This window comes from Lissotriton helveticus, chromosome 3_1 (assembly GCF_964261635.1).
Source record: "Lissotriton helveticus chromosome 3_1, aLisHel1.1, whole genome shotgun sequence".
NCBI classification, from domain to species: domain Eukaryota; kingdom Metazoa; phylum Chordata; class Amphibia; order Caudata; family Salamandridae; genus Lissotriton; species Lissotriton helveticus.
Window position 1 is genome coordinate 1053756450 of NC_136061.1, and position 21304 is coordinate 1053777753.

The 21304-nt window shown below is 43.1% G+C and overlaps 1 protein-coding gene across 1 annotated transcript in view; it reads right to left on the bottom strand.

Moving 5' to 3' along the window:
* Window positions 1-21304, bottom strand: part of CERS6 (ceramide synthase 6) — an 853755-nt gene that overhangs the window by 51922 nt on the left and 780529 nt on the right. Inside the window, exon 9 of the mRNA XM_078681623.1 lies at window positions 7470-7626. Within this exon, the coding sequence (XP_078537749.1) occupies window positions 7470-7626 (157 nt within the window). The remainder of the gene's footprint in view (window positions 1-7469; window positions 7627-21304) is intronic.

The window sequence follows — 21304 nt, forward strand, 5'->3', positions numbered from 1 at the left end:
ATGCCCTTGCTCTCCTTGTAGTCCCTATTCCTTTTCACCATCAGCTTTCTTAACAGCTCATTAACAGCTTTTCTGTCTGCTCAAGTGGTCTCTTTATAAGCTGCATGCCTAATGGATATTTACAGGCTGACAATCACAACTCACATTTGTGCAGAGGTGTGTAGCTCAAAGGGAAACCTAGGGCACCAGTACCAGGAGCTTTCCTTCTGTCTGCATATATATTATTTTATGTGCCCTCCTCATGACATCCAACTTTTGATGAGGACTTGCTTTGATTTTTTGTGGTTCTCACAGCAGTCACTCTGCTGAAGATTTCTGTCTCAACTGGGCATATTGGGCTTCAAACACATTGCCTTGTCTTAGTCTCGCCGGGAATTTTGTTGTAGATGTTGAGCCAGCTTGTCTTTTGAGCATATTTGACACAGTTTGATTTCAATATCTTGCAATGGATAGCTTTCATATTTAGGTGTCTACTACATCAAGCTCTAGCAGTCTTTAGACAGACCTATTGCATACAATATATAGTCAGTGTGGGCTTCGGATCAGCCCCTTGCTCATCATGGATATTGGGTTGCCTATATCACTTGTATATCCTAAGTTTGATTGCTTTCCTCACCATTCACGTATTTGTTCTACCCAGGAACAATTTAGTCTTACAGGGTTGTAATTGGAGGAGGTGTATGATGCGACTGCTAACTTTTCAGGACTACTGTTATCTTTTCGTGACACTTTTTTAATTGCCATTCAGCATTCAACAGAGATCCATGCGTTTCCTTGCTCCTTCCTTCCTTCTCCACTAGTTCCTCTGATCCCCCCTGATTTTGCTCCCCTTTCTTGACCCATCTTCACAATTTGTTGCATACTATTTTTATATATTCCTTTCTAAAGAGGTTTTGGTAGCTTCTAACTGCTACTACCCAAATATTTTCATTTCTTTTAAACAATGCCCTTGGTGTTAGTGTGGGAAAGCATTGTAATGAAGTAGTCTAGACACTATCTGGATTGAGCACACTGATCTCCGGCTGTTCCTGGCACAACTACTCCTCTCACTGGCCCTGGAGCATTTTCTGCACGCCCAGCTGCCATCACCTCTCCGGCTTGCACATCTCATTGCACTCCGATTTGCTCCTTTCCTCTACCCAACAGCAACAAGAACTTTAGTACACATGGGGCCTTATTATCCGGGAGATACAGTCAAGACATTTACTGGACAAGCACAAAGGGCAACTGGAATGTTTAAAGTGTTTTCGGGGAGTCCATTCATTGACAATTTATCAGAACGGGTCCCAAAGATAACCTTTTAAATATACTAAGATATTGAAGTAGATGCCTCACTTACTTATTGTGAAATTTTTAATCATCTGCACCTATCACACCTTGGTAGGAAAATTCCACCAGGGCGGACTGAACCAAAGATTGAAATGGGAGTTCTTGAATTAAATCTAACTGGGTAACCAGGGATCCAGGTGAAACTTTTGCTATTAAAAATATCTGCAGTTATACCCAAAGGTTTCCTTTATCCGTCAGGTACCTGGGGTATAAATAAAAACGTGTACCAAGGTTTTTTATTGCATATAATTGTTGAATTAAACCTCCTGTATTTATGCCAACATGTGTCAGTCCACTCTAGGAGCCCAAACGGGTCTGGGGCCTTCGTCAGGGCTTAATGAATCTATCCATGCCGGGGGGTGGCAACCTTCAGCAACAAGGATGCCCGTATCCGAAGGACCAGTTTTTCTGGGAAAAGCAAAATGTAGGGAGGCTGAGAGGATTGTGTCTGTAGCTCGCTGACCCTCCAGGCAGATGTAATTGCCATCGGAAAGGTGGTCTTGATAGTGAGCAGCCTAAGAGAGTATGCATGGAGCGGCTCAAAGTGAGTGCACATTAAGAAAGTAAGAACAAAGCTAAGGTCCCTCTGAGGCATAACAAAAGGCGGGTGCAGACTTTTAAGGAACCTATGTACAATAGGTGACTTGAAAAGAGAAGGCTGATCTGGCAGCTGCAGAAAAGCAGAGATGGCAGATAAATAACCTTTCAAAATGCCCAATGCTGGGCCAGGGTTGGAATAAGCAAAAGAACCTGAGAAACAGGAGCAGATAGGGGTCAACCTCTTTCTCAGCAAACTATGCCACAAATGTATTCCAACAGCCGGCTTATACAGTCTTGGTGGAGGGACGCCAAGCTGGCAAGATAACATCACAGACTTCGGGCGGAATGTCAAAGGCTGTCAATTATCGCTGCTAAATCTCGACCCATAAAGGCACAGGGTTGACAGGTTCGGGTGGAAAACCCTCCCCTGTTGCTGTGACAGAAGATCCTGCTGAAGAGGCAGCCTGATCAGAGAACCAACAGCCATGTTATGCTCAATAGCTCAGGATACCAAACTCTCCAAGACCAATTGGGAAGCCACAAGGGCAGCTTGGGCTCAGTCATTCCCGATCTTCTTGAGAACTCTGGGCAGGAGTGGTATAGGCAGAAAGGCGTACAAAAGGCATACATTCCACTCAAGATAAAAGTCTCTTGAAGAGAGAGACGCCTCTGACACTCTGACATTGCATGTTCACAGTGATGGTGAACAGATCTAACCAAGGCTCTCCCCATTGCGGAATAAAACCTTGAACCACCTCTGGGTGGACTCATCATTGGTTATCCTCTAGGCATCTTCGCTGAGTTTGTCTGCCTTGGCATTCCAATAGCCCACAAGGTGTTGAACCATCAGGGATGTGCCCTGACATTCCAGCCATATCTAGAGGCACAGGGCCTCTTTACAAGGGGTCCATGACTCCACCCCAACCTTGTTTGTTGCAGTACCACATGTGAGTGGTGTTGCCAGTGAACACCTGCACTAGCCTTTCCTTGATGGAGGGTCGAAAGACTTTCAATGCCAGTCGGATTGCTCACAGCTCTAAGAGGTTGATGTGGAATCTGGATTCCACTGCAGACCAGAGGCTTCTGATCTCCGCCTCTGTGAACTGAAGGTGCTTATAGCCTATCGTGAAACGCAGGTAATGTCTGTGGGCAGGCACGACGGGAATGAGTAAGTATGCGTCCCGCAAGTCCAAAGCAACCTTCCAGTTTTCCAGGCAGACAGGACTTGAGCGAGTATTAGCACTTTGAATGTCTCATTTTTCAGGAAGAAATTGAGAGGGAGCAGGTCTAGCATAGGACGAAAGCCTCCGTCCTTCTTGGGCAACAGAAAGTAGCAGGAATAGCAACCAGTAACTACTTCTGCTGTCGGCACCCTCACTATGGCTCCCTTGGCCAAGAGAGCAGCCACTTCCTGGTGGAGTAAGGAAAGATGGTCCTCCGTCAACCTGTAGTAAGTGGGTGGCATGAGTAAAGTGGTGGTCATGATGGGGAGGGAGAACCCCTTTTAGACAATTTAGAGAACCTGGCATTTGGATGGTATTGACCTCCAGTGGAGATGGGGATGGCGTATTCTGCCTCCGACTGATTGCCAATGATGGCTGGAGGACAATCTAAAGAGGCTGGAGGGCTGCAGCTCCCGGGGGAGTGGTGGACTGGCGTAACCTCTGGATACTTGGCCTCTGCATCTGTGGGTACAGCATACCTGGCCATTCATGGGCTCGGAAGCTTGGGCACCATGGTGGCTGGGCGAGTGGAAATATGGCTGGAAGCCCCTTCCATGGCCATGAAAGGAGAGAAAGGTGGACTGGGGCATCAAAGGGCCTGTCCATAAGTGAAGACTGGACATCCCCTGAAAAGCCAGTCGTGGCCCAGCGAGACCACCGATGAAGAAACTGCTTTGCCTAGTGAGTCCTTTTTTTTAACTTAGCTGCATCTCTCCTGTCAGCCATAGCTTGGGAGAGTATGGTCTGGGCCTCCTCTGGGACCATAGGCAACACCTGGTCAACGTAATTCCAGAGTGAATAGGAGTAACAGCCCAAAATGCACATGGTGTTCACTGAGGATGGTGGAAGAAAACATTATCTTGCCCAAGGTGTCCAGTCTTTTGTATTCCTTATCTGTTGGGGTGGGAGGGGATGCAATAGGATTTACTCGTAGGTAGAGACTTGGACCATTAAGTTGTCTGGGGTTGGGTGAGGAAATTGGTGTCCCCTGGGATGGGGTAATAGTGGCGGGCAATTGTTCTGTTCACAGGTGCCCCTTGAGGGGCTTGGACCAGGCCCCAAGCAGGATGCACTTGAGGGCTTTTTTAAACGGGAGGAGCTGTTCTGAAGGAGTGACCCCCGGATGAAGCACCTCCATCAAGACATCAGTCTTGACTGCCATCAAGGACAGGTTAAGGTACAGGACCTCGGCCCTCCTCTTTCTCACCAGAGCAAATAAGGCTCCCTCCTCCATTGCCACTGTACGAGGGGAGACCAAGCCAGTATTTGGGGAGGTATCCAGTTCACTGCCCTCTGCCAAATCCTCACACCAAGTGCCCTCATTTGGGTCTAAGGACTGGTAATCATAAGAGTCCCGAGGCCCTTCCCAGTCTTCCCCAAGTCCAAGCCCATAGGAATAGAGGTCTGACACTGGCCTGGTGGGAATGGCTCCAGTCGGCACCGGTGTTGGCATCGATCGACGCCCATCCGGCTCTGTGTCGAAGTCGGGGACGCACCACTGGAGGCATCAGGAGTGTCGGCAGCAGGGTCGGTGCCAGGAAAGTCTAGGTGTGTTGACTGGCACCGGTCCAAATCCATCTGTGGATCCAAGGGGCTAACTAGAGTCGAGGGTGAACCCGCCATCAGAAGACCAGTAGGGGCACCTCCTAAACCTGCAGGGCATGAAGGTACTCCAGCGGAGACGGGACAGAATGGGACGACTTCGACTGCGATGAAGATCGATAACTCAGCGACCAATCCCGGTACCCTCCTCTCAACCGGGATCAAGACCATTGCGGCGTTGCACATTGAACAGCAAGGAGTTTGAGGGATCGCTACCTCAAGGCCTTAAGGTACATGGTGTGACAATCTGTGCAGGTCTTGCGGTCGTGGTCACACTTGAGGCACAAAAGACAGACAAAGTCTGGGTCATTGCCAAAATTTGTGAGTGACAGGCACCGGAGGGCTTGAATCCAGCCTTCCTTGTTGACATCCCTGTCACACCAGGATGCAGGTGTCAAAAAAGTTCGGACAAAAAGACAGTCAAAAAGCGAATGATTGTAGTTCTCTCTGGATCTGCTCTGACATGTGCAGAAAGAAAATAACTTACTTGAGAACACTGGGGTGGCGGCTATATAGGCAGCGCACACGTCCCTTCCAGCACGGACAACGCAGATGAAGTCATGCAGAGCTGAATGACACCACCTACCGGTGCGCAGGGGTACTGCTCACTTAAAATTTCCAGATCCCGGCTGACGCCTGGTGATAATTCTAAGGTAAGGAATAAGCAGCTAGAAGCCTCTATATGTACACATTTGTGTGGGGATGCCTTCGGAGGGGGGCATAATACAACACTTCCTTTCTTTATGGTTTCTTACTTGAACTGGCTTTCTCATTCCCTGAGACAATAGAGGTGAATAAAAGGGGAATGAGGTGAAGTAGGTCCAGGGCAGATGCCTGATTCTAAGACTAGAGCAAGTATTTAGTATTGCTGGCAATGTCCTGCAGTTCAGAAACCCCCACGTGTTGCGCCAATATAACAATTGTGAAATAAAACACCTTCACAAGAAATCATGGCAATATGTGTATATTTCTTCTTAAGGCAAAACCAGAAGCAATAACAGGGCGCTGATATACAATCCCTCTCAGTGCTTCATTTGTTAAATAATAAGTGCTGGGGCTCGAAAGTTGCTCAGAAGCTTGCAGCTGGCACTACAAATGTCAGTGGTGCAGAATACCAAGGCTGTGTATTCATGTCACTTTCATTGACCGACAGACACTCCCTGTCCCTTTGTCTCATTCTTGCAGGTTCTTCTAATCTGTACTTTATCCCTTTGTCACTGTTTTTCATTATTTCTCTGAATCTTTCTTACCCCTTTTGTGTGTTTCTGTCTCTGACTCTGGGTAAAAGTCTGATTTAGGAGTAAATAGTGCTGGTCTCTGAAAAGTACCAGAGGCCCTACCTGCAACCACCGGCTCGAATTAGTCACTGCTTTTTCTACCAAAAATGTAATGTAAGTCCCCCTCACTCTCTTTTGAGTGCCCTCTCTCTACTCGCTTTGTCTATCTGTCCACCCCTACCCATACCTCAAAGTCCTCCCTTTCCACATAGTATGCTGTATGAAGTAACGTACACCACTGAATAAAAAATAATATTATTAACTCATGTTCTGCAAAGGAAACCCAATACAGCCTTTCTCACGTAGCCAAGAAACTCCTGTGGTGTCAGGAGTAAACATGTAATACCCCTAGGATGCCTCCATATTAATGTAATGTATTGTAAACTTGAATTAGAGAGGGCAACTAATGTCCAGGAGAATTGGCTCCTAGGTGATGAAACCTGACAAAAGAAAACATGAGACTGCCCGTGACAAGCCAAGTTTTTTTTTTTTGTGAACTATCATCTGGGTCGGTATCTTTCTCAGCGTAGGCGGTAGTTGTCTCGGTATTAATCCCAAACTAACCATTAATAGCTGTGTGTCATGAGGGGGATTTGAATAAGTCACTGACGTGGTTTGATAATTTAAAGCCCTTAACTACCTACCGCCCATCTCTGCCATGCACCTAAGACACCAGCAAAGTGTAAAAAAAAAGTCATTACAGCACACTTGCCTTACATTCCCGATTTTTTTTTTAAAAGTGTATCCAAACACATTCAAAGACATGGTTTACTCCTTTTTGTGGCCAGAACAACAGCCATTAGACGTATTCCAATCATACGGCATGCACGTTGCACACCCAGCTGAAAACTTTAACTTTTCTTATTAAACACACACTGGAGAAAGAATAACTGATATCTTCTTATATTTTCAACAACCAGTAACTAGGAGTGAGCATTCAAAATCTTCTAAAATCGTAGAGAGTATGCAAAGTCTACTAAAGTCGTTTCCGTTCTGGTGCAAACTTTATTTTTCACTTTCTTAGATTTCATTCACCTGCCTAACATTGCCAGCTACCATATTAGAACAATAAACATAAAATATAGGAAAATAGCTACCATGCATAATGACGCCTAGGTGTGCTTGTGCATCAGCAGCCATCGAAGAATGGGATTTCTTTAACAGAAAACCCATTGCAAAATTGTCATACATGCCAAAGCATTTTTCATGATGCATTCGTTCAGGTGTACCAGCAAATAAAAAATGTAATGGCAAAGTCTAAAGTCCAGGCATTTAAAGACAAGACCTGCTGGCTTTTCCAATGCTTGTTTTATATTTTTAACTTTGAATATGTAGTTTTAGATTTGAAAATATTCCATAAAATAATGCGGAAACAATCATACTCCTTTCTAACACAGCCATTTAGTAAAATACGATTGGTATAACAACATTTTAAAACAATTAGACAAATATAAAAGTACATATTTTGACAGCCAAGAGTGAACACATTTTTTCTTACCCTGCCTTTTGAAATAGCTTTACAGGCCGTCTTGATAAGGAGATATGACCAAAAGGAGTGCAAAACTTGAAGTAGTAAGAGTAAGAAGTTAAAGACCCACCACGAAGGATATGGGCCAACAATTTCCCAACTTTCAAATAAAGTAGTGTTTAATACCCTGATGAAAAGAAAAAACACAATTAGTAGGTATAGTTGATACACACAATTCAAAATCACACTATCGTTAAATAACATTCGAAAATGTAGCTTTCATAATTTTTGAAGTCTCAGATTAGTAGATGTCTTTGTCAGGATATCATTTATTCTGTGAAGACGTTCAAGAATATCATCTGAACAGGGTGACAGCGGAAGTGTACTGAGTTTACAAATGTTTTTCATAGGTCAACTCCTACAGTGTATCGTGCATTATCTTAGTTTCGAGTTTTATATCTTCTCTTCAAATAATCACTTTTAATTGTTTTTGATCATACATTGCTTGTGCTACTGAGACAGTACAACAATCAAACATGTTTACAAATATAATTTAGACATACATATTATTGGATTCCTCTGGCTCCGCTGAGTACAAGTATATTATATACTATGTTGAACAAGTACATTATTTCTGGGGTACGATCTTTTTTATTAATATTTCACTATGCCCCAAACAGGCTTTTGATCTATAACTAATTTTCTTTTTGGCTCAGGTGAAATCACCTAAGAACAATCTTTAAAAAGACCCAACAAAGCCTCATGTCACATTTGTTAGACATTGTGTTACTGGTTGAAGGGAGTGGCACCCTACTCCAGCAGAAACAACAATTCCTGACAGGGTGAAGTCACAAGCAACCCAAAGGTAATTATGCAAAACTTCAAGCAGTAATAAAGTGTAAACACAACACAAGAACAATCTCACAGCAGTTTAGGACAATAGAGTGAACTTTTATAAATTATTTGAGATCGAAATGAAAAAAATCAAATCAGTTGAACCTGAGATATGCAATTTGAAAGATTCAAGTGAAAGTAGTGCCTAGAAGCACAAGAAGCCAGCTGTGGATATCTGGTTGTGCCAGACTGGGACAAAGTCAGGCCGGCCATGATGGAGCATGGGTCGGATACAAGGACCAAGGGAGGCCCGCTAAACAAAGTACCTTAAATCCTGTTTTGCGGAGGATTGCAAGATCCAGTGCCTAAGATGCGTAGCGCACTGGCCGTTTCGAAGAAGCTGCAGGGCTGCAATGCGGAGTCCTGTGATGTCATTGGGAATGCCTTACATGAGGGGTTTGAGATGTAAAGGCCTGCGTTGGGGATGTATTGCTCAGCTGCGATTCCAAGAATGTGTTGTGCAGGCGCAGTTCCGAAGCAGCTGTGCTGAGATGCGTGAAGCTGCGTCTGTTCTGCTTACAGGACCACAGCTGGGTTAACAGAACACCTTCAGGCCCAATTCAAGGATTTAGAACTGGGGTGGAACCGCAGCAGGAAAAGTTCAGGTGCTGGGTTAAAGGTGGTTGGAGCCTTATCTGTCCCTGATCTCTGATCAGGAAGCCAGTCAATTATCCCTTGGTGTCCCTCTGATCGTCCTGGGTTCAAGATGCAGGTCCAGCCCTTTCACTCAGGCAGCAGGGCAACAAACAGATTGGCAGCCCTTCTCGTAGAGCACCACAGAAGTCTTCTAAGCCGTTCACAGACCCAGAGGCATACTTAAGAGTTGGGTATGAGGGTCTATCATTTATACCTGGTGCCAATTTTAAGTAGGAGAAGGTTCTGGAGGTTTCTACCCCCAGAGGGGCTTCGATTTTCCTGCCTCCCTGTCTCTGCCTAGGCCCCAGCTTGCCTGGTGTCACAAAAGACTAATGTCAAAACCTCTGTGAGTGTCCTCAGGCAGAACCTATGTAATGTGCAAGTATGCTAGAAGATGGCTCCTTCCCCTCATAAAGTCAAAGAAAACGAATTTAGAAGTTTTCAAAACCAGGACATGTAAAAGTTAAAAGTACATGTTCTACTTTTTAAATACACTGCACCCTGCCCTATGGGCTGTGTAGAACCTACCCTGGGTTAACTTAAATGTATTTAAATAGAAGGTTTAGACCTGGCAAAAATAGAAGTTTAAAACTTTACAGGGGCTGCAGTGGCAGGCATGAGATATATATAAAAGGCTACCTAAGTGGGTGCCACAATCAGCGCTGCAGGCCCACTAGTAGCATTTAATTTAGAGGCCCTGGGTACATGTTGTACTACTTTACTATGGACTTGAAAGTTAATTAAATGTGGCGATTGCCTACCAGCCAATTTCACCATGTTTAAAGGAGAGAGCACACACACTTTCGCAATGCTTAGCAGTGGTAAAGTGCACTGAGTACTGAGGCCAACAAAAAACGAGATCAGCAAAAATATAGGAGTAAGGCACAAAGTCTGTGGGAAGACAACCTTAAGGAAGACAGGTGTAACGTGTCCTCCCCAGCTGAAAGTGGGGAGAACTACCCAACCTCCTGGGAACCCGCATCATTAAGGCAGAAGAACCTAGAGAGACCATCAGCACAGGCATGGTCTGGCCAAGGGCGGTGTTCCATCATAAAGTCCATTACCTGTAGGGAGATGGACCACCTCCACATCTTGGGATTCTTACCCCTCATTTGCATACGCCATGTGAGAGGCCTGAGGTCTCTCTAAAACTGGAAGTGAGTCCTGACCAGGTATGGTCTCAGCTTCTTCTGTGTACAGACCATAGCAAAGGCCTCCCTCTCAATTGCACTCTACCTCTATTCCTGGGGAAGTAACCTCCTACTAAGGCTACAGGTTGGTATAGGTCCTCCTCATTTAACTGTGCTAAGACAGCCCCTACGCCATGCTCTGAGGTTTCCGTCTGCACAAGGAACTCCTCTGAAAAATTAGTAGCCTTGAGTACAGGCGCGGTAGACGTAGCTCCCCTGACGGAGTGAAAGGCTTTCCGATAGGCTTCTGTCCAAATCACCTTCTTGGGCTGCTTCTAAGTCAGCTCAGTCAACAGGACAACAATGGTGCCATAACACTTAAAAAACCTCCTGTAATATTCGGTGATACCCAGGAAGGGCCTCATCTAAGTCTGTGTTTTGGAATGTAACCAGGCTATGATAGTCTTGTAGTGTAGTTCCTATTTTCCCAATAGGCTCTGCGCATTGGAATAGTACCTACAGCAGTAAAGGCCTAGGCCAGACGTTAACTAGGTCTACTACTGTCGATACTAGACTTAATTTTTGGGTTTGCCAGCTAAGCTCAGAGTTCGCTAGAAACTTTCTCGAATGTTCAAGGAAGGATTAACTTCCCTGATTAGACAAGAAGGGATTTAGTTTCTGACAACCTTAGAACATGACAACTTTGCTCTCCCCTAATCAAGAGTCAATCTCGAGAGTCGTGTGAGCACAAGGCAATTATTTTACTCAGTCAGTACGTGCATTCTTAGTCTCATCAGAATGTAGAGAAAAGGAAGAGACGGGCGTGTTCAATAAAAAGGTGTCATTTATTGATCAGTCTCTTTTCTCGTACAAGAGAAATGGATCGATATTATTGCGATACCTATAGTTAAGTAAAGTGCATACATTAGAAGCAATAGTATAAAATAATACTGTAAAAACATTGATATGGTTTCTGAGCCATATGATGTTTAAAATGATTAAAATATATTTACATACACATATACATTTGACTAAACGTACTCAACTGGTGTTTCTAAATACGCCTACCCCGTGTACCTGACCTAAGTCTAATGCGTGGGCGGGAATAGAAAGTTACAGTTTAAGTTAAGTTTGTTTTTGCCAAGTGAATAACTAAAGAATTCTCTAGGAGGGGTTATTCAGTTCTGTACCTGGAATTTAGGATGAATGAGGAATGGTATCTCTTTCTCTGCTCTCGATATTCCAGGCTGCCTGCGAGGGCTACCCGGAAGCGCCGGTGCTGGGTCTCTCGGCTTGAGATAGCAGCGCGTCTCTCAGCGCGTCAGGAAGGCGGGGCTGCTGCCTGCGGGGTCTGCTTCTGCTCTCTGCTTCGGCAAGTATGGCTGCTCCGTCTTGTCACCACGCTGTGTTTTGCATAGGGCAAGATCGGCAATATTTATACCTTAAAGGTGCCGGGATTGACGTAAGGATGGACATAGGTACGTCAATAAAGATGTCATACGACTTGCTCGTTAGCACATTCTTTACTAAAGTTCTCTGTGAAATCAAAACAATGGCCGCACGGATTATCCAGGTTGTCATAGGTTTGATTTGTTATGAGAACGTCGTATGCCTTATCAGGGGCTGGAGGAATATCGCTTGTCTAATTAGATCTCAAGCGTTATGACCTAATCAGATAACACGTTCCTGTGCCGTAGTGTGACTGCGTCAGATAACGGTATCTGCATCATGGGGAATTTCTTGCCTCATGGGCTGACTGTTAGTTAACTAGCTAGGTAGTTTAACCAGAATAGGGTCAGGAATAGGGGGATCGATTCAGAACCTATAGAAATACACGACACCCACTCCACGCTAACTATGGTCATATCTACTAATCTATGCATAGTATAACATAGTACAACATACTATAGAGTATAGTGTATACCTTACCACCCCAAAATACATAAATGCATTTTGAAATTTTCAAATATACTGAAAAATTGCAGTCATATATATCGTATGCACTTAAGCTATGAATCAAATGCAAAAGTAAACACGCATTGTTATGCATTATTGTTTGTTGGTATATGATAAATACACATGAAATGGCTCTTAATATGGCTATACAGAAAAAAAGTCGAAACCATTTCATCACATAAAATATATTGTGAACATACCAGTGGGCAGCTAAAGTCTATATAAAGTCTATAAAGAATCTAAAAAAATAGAAATCTTAGTTCTCTAGGAATAGTTTCTTACTTTAAGCAGAAGATCAGTGTCCCGGGAAAAAATATATAGAAAAATATTTTAGGGGCTTGCTGAAAAAAGTTGCTGTCCGTGAACTGGATTGTAATTGTTCATGTGACTTTATTTTTAAAGTTGAAGGCCGAATTCAGGGAACGCCGTGTGCGAGTTTACTCAAAAGTCTCTATTTCTGTTCCGGAGAGAACATCATATCATTCAGGCTTTCGAAAAAACTGTCAACAGCTTCATGGGAAAGTTCCACTAAGTCGGAAATAGGGGTAACCATGCATTCATGCGCATGATTGTCTCCATTGACATTCCGATTTGCATTGCTGACAGAAGGTCGTACCTGTTCGATGCTGCTTTCATCTTGAACTTCACTACTCTTCAATCGCAGTGGTGAAGATTCCAGGAATGCCGTCATCAGAATTGGCAGCCTTTGAGGGCAGCACAGTGCGTGAACCTTGGTAGGAACCAACAGTGTATCTGCATCCACTGGCGCATCCGATTGTAGCGTCAGACAGGTGTCTAACACGCATTCTTCTCCGCATAGCAGACACCTTAGTACAGGTAAAACACACCTTTGCCACATTGGTCGAAATGATAGAAACCAAGTCATGTTTAGGTCTCTAAGCCGGGAGAGTCCCAGGATTTTTGATATCCGGTCCCGGTATCCAATGGCTAGGATCGTATCTTCCATTGTCGTGAGATTTTGTTCTGTGACATGGGTTGCCATAACGAAAAATAAGGACTAGGAATAGGATTCCTGCAATTAGTCCTAGGATCAGGGGAAGTCCGCCAAAAATCGAATGGACGAAGTCTGGAAAAATACCCAGTATGGCTTTGAATGGTGTTAATGCCATCGAAAATACTGTCTTAAATACCTTTGAGACCCCTGTGGTATCAGAAATATTTAAGATTTCGCTCAGGATTTCCGCGAAATGTACGGGGGAATTGGTTGATAATAATGTATGTATCTCTGCAGTCGTCCTTGCGACTTGTAGATCATACGTTTCTTTAGATGACGTGAGCCTTGTAGGCGTCTGAAGAAGCACTGTTTTCATTCTGCTTAAAGTGTCTATTCGAATAGAAGTAATTTTCAGACCGGGCCATGCCCTTGCCTCCCTGTCTGGAAAGGAGCTGGGGAACAAAGAACGTCCACAGCACTTGACCTTCGCCGTCGTAGTGACGAGATAAGGAGTCCCGGGCATAAGACTACAGCATCTGCGGTCTACAATAAGAATGTAACTCCCATTATAGAGTCTTTGAAAGAATGGTTCTATTTCAGTTGCAGGTGCGCCTTGCTGGTGACATGAAAGGTTGTATGAATTCCCTTCACAGGCTCCGTGCAAACTAATACCGTTACACAGAAGCGTGCCGCTCAGTGACATAGCACAATTGTTGCCACTAAGAAACACTTTCTGTCCTTTGTTACTGACACATGCATGTGAATAGGGCAGGTTCCAAGTTGTTTTAAGGTACCCTTTTCCCAATTTCTCGTACATGCCAGCCTGTATATATTTTTGGCAGTATTGAAACCTGAAGGTTGAGATTGGAATATTTATGATTCCGTGTATTATCCATTCACTGACAGGTCGTTCTGACATTGTCATTGGTAATCTTTCTAGTTTTTCAATGCTCAAGATTGTATAATCAGCACCCTTCTGCGCCATACCGATTTGTCTATCAGTAAGGTTAAAGATTTGGAATAGTGACGTTGTGTTGATTAAACGCCAAGGCACATAGCCTGAACGCAGATTTTGTAACGTCCAACCAAGCTGTACAATAGAACGCAATTGTGACTGACCATGTTGTAATAATAGTAAGTCTTGCGATAATATATCGATTGCTGAAGACACAATGCTGTCCAATGAAAAAATTCTGGAGGACAGAGTCATTAACCCATTGTCCACTACAGAAAGTGATTTTTCCAAATTAATACGGTCAATTTCCCGTATTCTTTCTGCTGTCTCAATTTGAGTAACCTTCCAGGCCTCATTGTATGCTGCATATACAGAGGCTGCTATGAAACGCTTATGACGCTGTTTGCGTGGTCCCAGTATGAAATCACGCAAGTCAGCACCATTAGTAAGTAAAGTTAGGTGTTGCTTAATTTCAGGCAGTGTGGAAGTTTGTAGCCATTGAAGGCATAATTTGCCCACACTGTAGGTTGTTATTATCCCTGGGTGATGTCTTTGGGGATATCTAGGGTCTGGCCTGGTCATTTTGAAACCCTGTGTTTTATTCAGGAATCTATCTTGACAGTTATTTGTATCTGTGGGCCAGATCAACCATTGTTTCCAATCAGGATGTGTTCTGTTTTGGTTAAGTATATGGTTTATGTCTATTCCTTCATATGTATCAGAGTTATTGCTAAACATTGTTGGCTTTGGAATAGATAGGTTATTTAAATCTTTGATTTTGGCTAAGCCAAGACAGGTGGTTTGTTGAACAGTGTCATTTAAAAATATCATTTGTTCTGGGATCATGCAGGCTCTAAACAAAGCTTCTATACCCTGTACTTGCCATTCTTTTGTACCCCAAACACTTTTCAAATCAACATGTTTGTCCCAATAATCAAATCCAAAAGTATTCATTTTTTCAAAGAAAGAATCCGAATATATCAATTTTGTGTTGGTTATCATGGTTTTCATCCCTGTCTTGTTTGACAATTTGTAATAAAATGTTTCAGCATTAGTTATGTTAAAACCTGAAAAATATGAATATTTGTCATATACGGTTCTAGAGCTCCCTTTTGGAGGTGTAGCACAATGTTCCCATTGATTATAATTTAAAACATTTCTAGGTTGTGCAGATTTATGCAAGAAATGGTTACCATAGTGGTTATAGCAATACATACTATCATAATTTGTAGAACCTTGCAAATAATCATGTTTTGTAAATTTAGCAGACATTACTAAGTCAGACATCATATTGTTAATACTTTCAAAGTCCCAATCATCAGCAAATGAGTTTGGTTTTGCAAAGTCACTCAAAGAGATCTTGATTTGGTGTGGATATTTCAGGATCTCGACCGGACCATAAATTTCATAGTCAGTGTTGTCCCAGGCTACCCCACCAGGTATTGGAATTGCTGTGAAGTTGGCTGAAGAAAGTTCTGAAGAAAGTTCTCGTTTCTCGACGTGTGAAGATGTGTGTGGTTTGAGGACCAAGTTGATGTTCTGACTTGCTGTGTCCATTTTAGCATATTTTCCCTCAATGAAGCGTCCCAAAGTAAATACCATGATGAGCCAAAGTATGAGGATAAATGCACCAAAACCCACCCAAAATTCAATCCATGGAGAAATCAGATATGTTTCTTTTAGATGTTTCAAAAGTTCCTTCGCTTTGTCTTTAAAGGATTTTGATGATGGCTGTGTCTTTTGTTCGCTGAAACCGTCAGAGGAATCATCGAAGTTGATGAAGTAACCGGATGCAGTTCTGTCAATTGTTCCAATTGGTTCAGGATTTTTGTTTCTTGCATTTTCACTTGGTACTTCTGTATAGATGGGTGTGTCTCTACTAAATGTCTTTATTTGGGTTTTCAGAGGTCTAAGTTCTATTGCATTGTTGCATAGTCCTTGTTGTTCTTCTGTAGGCGTTTCGAATGTAATGAGCCTCTTTGATAGGACCTCTGTACTGGTAGCAAACCTTGGTGTTCTGCTACTTATTGGGAGTCCACTTGGCCTACTGTTTGTTATCGGCCACATGTTGTGGTTTTACCAGGTCGATGGATACAACTCGGCTCTCCTTTTTTCCAGCAAGTGGCGGTAGTACAACTGATCTTGTCCCGTTGACAGACAAGACAGGAACTGCTTTTCTGTAAGAAGGCCCAAATTCCTTCTTTACCGCGATCTTTTCCCTGACTAGATCCCCGACTTTTGGAATCCAGACAGGTCTTGCTGGGACAGGTGGTGATTCTTCAGTGGTTGTTGGCTGTTGTTTCAACTGTATGTTGCTCAGGTCTTTTCTTGTTTTGTTTAAGTCCTGCAAAATAGCCAAACGGTCTTTGACATCAAAGGTTTTTTCTATTACCACTGAAGTCTGACTATCAAGGTCAGAGATCAACATCCTAGTTCCGAATAATAATTCGTACGGACTGAATCCCTTCAGAGAATTTCTTGGCAAGTTATTTAGACTACGTTGGACACTTATTAGATGTTTGACCCACCCAGCTCCCGAACCTAATATCCTTTCTATTATAGATTGCTTTCTGTCTTGGTTTTTTCTTTACACCATCCCATACCCTCAGGAAGGAAGTGAGAAGATTCCCGCTGGGCTGTGCTCATTTGGCCATTCTTTCCCCCCCCAGGCTGGATTGCCTGAGAAAAAGAAAAAAATGGTCGAACGTAGCATGCTCTTAGCGTATATGCCATTTAGACTCGCAAATCTTGTATAACAGTCCGGACGTCAGCCGAGTGCTGTGGATCTACATTATAAGTGGAACTAGCCTGTGTATGTTAATCGCAAGCCATTCTTTTTGTTGGTAATATTATCTGCCTTGATACGACGAGGTATTAGACTGCTTCTCTCCCCACTGCGATCTCTGTTGCAGTTTGGGCAGTTTTTTACAAACATGGTGTAGTGCAGGCTCATGCCTGGCCACCAGTACCGTGATTGTAATTCTTCCAGAGAATCTTTTAATTTAAGGTGTCTGTGACCCTCGCCCATGTGTGCGTCTGCGATTAACAAGTTTCTCCTGTCCATGTTTGGAATCACTCTATCCCCCACTCCAGGGATTCGAGCAAAAGGGACGGAGTTTGCATCGATTATGTATGTATAATTGAGTGGATAGTTGATCGGTAACGCTGAGCAGTCGCCTTTTGATGACGTTTTCACCGCCAGCAATGTTTCGCCGTCAATGTATTTTAATGTACGCTTTTTTCGATCTACGGGAGCCGATTTAGTGGCTGCCGCTGCGGCTGTCTCAGCCAATGAATTCCCCACAACGTGAACGCCATCACGTTGATGACTCAGTGAGTGAGTCACGTGAGTCTTTGGTAGTTCTTTCTTCAAAAGAGCTATTTGTTCCCAGAGAAGTCTCTGCTTTATTGGTGCATCTGTGTCATCTTTGTAACCGTTCTGAATCCATGTCTGCAAATCCTTGTTATATGCTTTGACGCAGAAATATGAATCTGACACTATAAGCGTCGGGAATTCGCGATCCGCATTATCTAGCGCCATTTTCAAAGCTAATATTTCAGTTTGCAGTTCTGAATTAGTTTCTACTGAGTGTGATTTTGTTAATAGAGGTCTTAGTTTACCTCCGTGCCACACTTCTTTTGTAATCTCACATGTGGGATTGTATGCATGTTCTCCCCAAACGGAGGGTTGAGCATGTCCGTCTGTATAGATTACACAGGCGTAATGTCTTAGAGGCAGAATGTCGATTGGCAGAGGATACGTTTTTTCATATTTTAGATTTTTCAATTCTTCTAGTTCTGGATCAAAGAAGTAGTATACTTTGTCCGTTGTGATTGAATTTACCCATTGCAACCAATCTGGATCCAATGTTGTTGTTGGTAAATTACACGGTGTTGTTAATGCCTCGAAGGCTGATTCAGCTGTTCTGACTGTGATATGTCGACCATCAGCTATGTCTTTTTCTCTAGCTATTGCGGTTTGAACTGCTTGAACCATTTTTCCTTTGTTGCTGAATCTCTGTTCAGCTTTTGTGTACAAATGTGATTTGAATGCAATTGGTACCTTTTCTCCCTCATTAGAGGTCAGGTATGTGAATCCGCATCTCCCTGGGATGACTCGGATCACAAGGTTGCGTGTATTATCACGGGTTTCTAATTTTGTTTTAATTAGCATGTCTGTTTGTAAGGATCTCAAAATTTCTGTGTGAGTTTGAGTCCAACTGGATCTTTTAAAGTCTGGTTTAATTAGATCGTAAAGGGGCTTGACCCTTTCTGCGTAATTAGCAATGTAAGTTCTTCCGAAATTTAGGAAGCCTAGAATTGACTGTAGGTTTTTTAGTGTTTTAGGAGCTTGGATTACGGCACATTTCTCTAGGAAATTGTCTGCCAGGCTTTTGCCTTCACTTGATAACTCATATCCTAAGAATAGGACCGTCAGATGGGCAATTCTGGACTTTTTGAAGTTGAATTTGTAACCCTCTGCAGCGAAACCAAGTATTATGGTGTTCACTCTTTTCAAGTGAGTCTCCAAGTCATCATCTGTTAAATAAATGTCATCGACATAAGATAATGCTTCATCATCATATTGTTGTAGTAATTCTGTTACTCTCGCTGAGAATACCCCCGGGCTATTCTTGTACCCCTGGGCTAACCGACAGAATTGTTTTTGAGTGCCATTTACTGAGAATGCAGTTAAATATCTGCTCTCTGGTGCTATGTTTTGACAAAAGAATCCGTTGGAGATGTCCAAGGTTGTTTTGTATTTTTTGCGCACTATGTTATTCATTAGTGCAGCACTGTGTGAGTTTTGCACTGCAAAAGTTTTGCAACATGTGTTAAGGTGTCGGTAATCCAAAACTAGACGGTACGAATTGTCTGGTTTGGAGACCGGAAACAAAGGATTGTTCATTTGTGAGGTGCAAGTTTCAATCACCCCTTGGTATTCTAGCTGATCTAGTATTTCATTTACTTGTTTTTTAGCTTCTTGCTTAATTGGGTACTGCCTTTGTGCAGTTGGTTGTGATTTTAGCTGGACTTTGTGAGGAGGAGAATCCTCATCCCATCCTACGTGATTTTTATATAAAGCAGGTGCTAAGGCCACTGCCCACTTTCTAGCAAGTGTGTATTTTTTATGAATCGGTATTTGATTCGAGAAGGCAGGCATAATTACTTCTTCGCCATGAGGGCACTCCCTGACAAACTCCGGTGGCCAGTCTTTTTCAGCTAGAAGGATGTCATAGCCCTTGGATAGGTTATCCCAAAATAGTCCCTTTATTTTCCTAGTCTTATCTCCCTCTATACGTAATGTTATCTCGTATATTTTGTGGGGCTTGCTAACTCTGGTATCTGCAGTTTCCACTTGAAGGTATTCATTCGTGTCCACTGTCTCCAGATGATTCATAAGGACTTTGCGAGCTATGCTCACCTCTGCTGCGCTGTCTAGCATTGTCTGAGCCCACTCTCCGTTTTTCAATTGTGTCCTCAGTATTCTCGGCATTGTTAACTACCTTGATACTGGCTACCTTCTTTTTTGGAAATTGTGATTTCTTTTTCAGTTGAGCAGGTTCCTTGTCTTTGGACTTGGCGTGCTCTTCTGATCGTCCTCTTCTTTCCGATTTCTGCGAGGAATTCTGAAAAGATTGAGAGGGACGTGTATCAATGTCTTGATATCTATCAGGTTTTTTAATATTATCCCTATTTCTAAGGTTATATCTATTCCCAGAGGGTTCACTCTGAGGTGACCTTTGTCTCGGGTTTGGAGATTTCTCTCTTCGCCTAGGAGACCTTCCTCTGGACTGGAATTTCTTTTCTTTAGGATTGGATTGTTTGTTCCCATCCCAGTTCTTTTTTGGTGAATTATTATTATTATTATTAAAAAACATTTTTTCTGGACTTGTAGTCAGTTGCGGTTTTACTGGTATTCCACCTAGACTATCTCTGCCTAGTTCTTCATAGGATTTTTCTATGATTCTGGCAATTTCAGCTGGTTGGTCTGCTATATCTGTCTCTTTTAACCTCTGGCGGATCGCCACGTTTGCTGCTTCACCCTTTATGTTGGCTAGTAATATAGCCGAGACCTGCTTGAAGTCTTTCAGTAATTTCATACCAAGAGTTAAAGCAGGTTCTGGACCATATTCATCTTGAATTTGTTTTAGCACATCTGGTATTACCGAAATGGATGGAACACCGTGCGTTTTTGTGTAGATGGAAGCAAAGACTGTACCCCAAGTGTCACAGTCCTCAATGTGTGGTGCGATTCCCATTGGGAGACATATAGTCAGAATCCTGTGTTTTTCTAGCGGGGTGGTGTCAGGAAACACCGCCTCTATTTGGGTGATTTTCTGTGCCAACCAGAATGGTATCTGTTCCCTTTTAGCTGGAACCTTACCTAGGCAGGATTGGATGTTCTGTGGTGTAATTTTATTTGTGTTCCCCTGGTGAGAGGTCAGCTGTGGTAGTTTAATCGCTGGCTGAATTGTAGAAGTCCGCATTACATACTGAACTAATTGTCTGTGAATTTTTAGTAGTTGTTTTAGCTGTATTAATAGCTCTGGTGCAGTCATCTCGTCGATGTCTGGATGTGGTGTGTATCCGGCTAAGACCGGCCACGTTGCTCCTGGTCTTCCTAAAGGACCGAGCCTTGTAATGTGATTATTATGTTTTAGGGCGCCATCAAATAAGAGCAAATGCTCTTGGAATTTGAGTGGTACTTCCACCTCCTCGAAAGGAGTGTACGTTTCAGGAGGTTCCTCTACTTTGTAATAGTGGAAGTACTTTGTTACAGCATTTGCTGCTGGAAAATGTATCCATGTATAGTATACCTCTGTCTGCCGATATTCGTGTGCCTCAATTACGAATATGACTGTGCCACCTCTAGGTGTCAGTCCATTTTCTATAAGTTTTAAGGTTATAGATCTCCTTTTGGCGACCTGGATGAGTATTATATCCGGGTCTGCTGCTTGCATGGTAGCATCAGCATCTGCTATTTCAGTAGCTAATCTAATTGCCTCTCTTTCTCCATCACTGTCTCCCATTTTACTGACAGGATGGTATTATTTTTATTTGCAGATCAGGTTTCTTTATGGAAACAGAGATTAGATGCACAATATTCTGGAACTGTTTTATCCTTCAACGTTGACTAGACCAAGAACCGTACATAGGAGTTCCCTCCTGCGAGGTTTTGGAGGATATAATAACCTTTCACCCACTCCAGACGTCTTTGGAGTATTTGGGAAAAGGGGTCTGAGTGAGAAAGCACGACTGAGTTACTCTAAATGTCTTACGTTAGTTTTATCGCCCTTTCCAAACGCGTTGGGCGCCATGTAGTGTAGTTCCTATT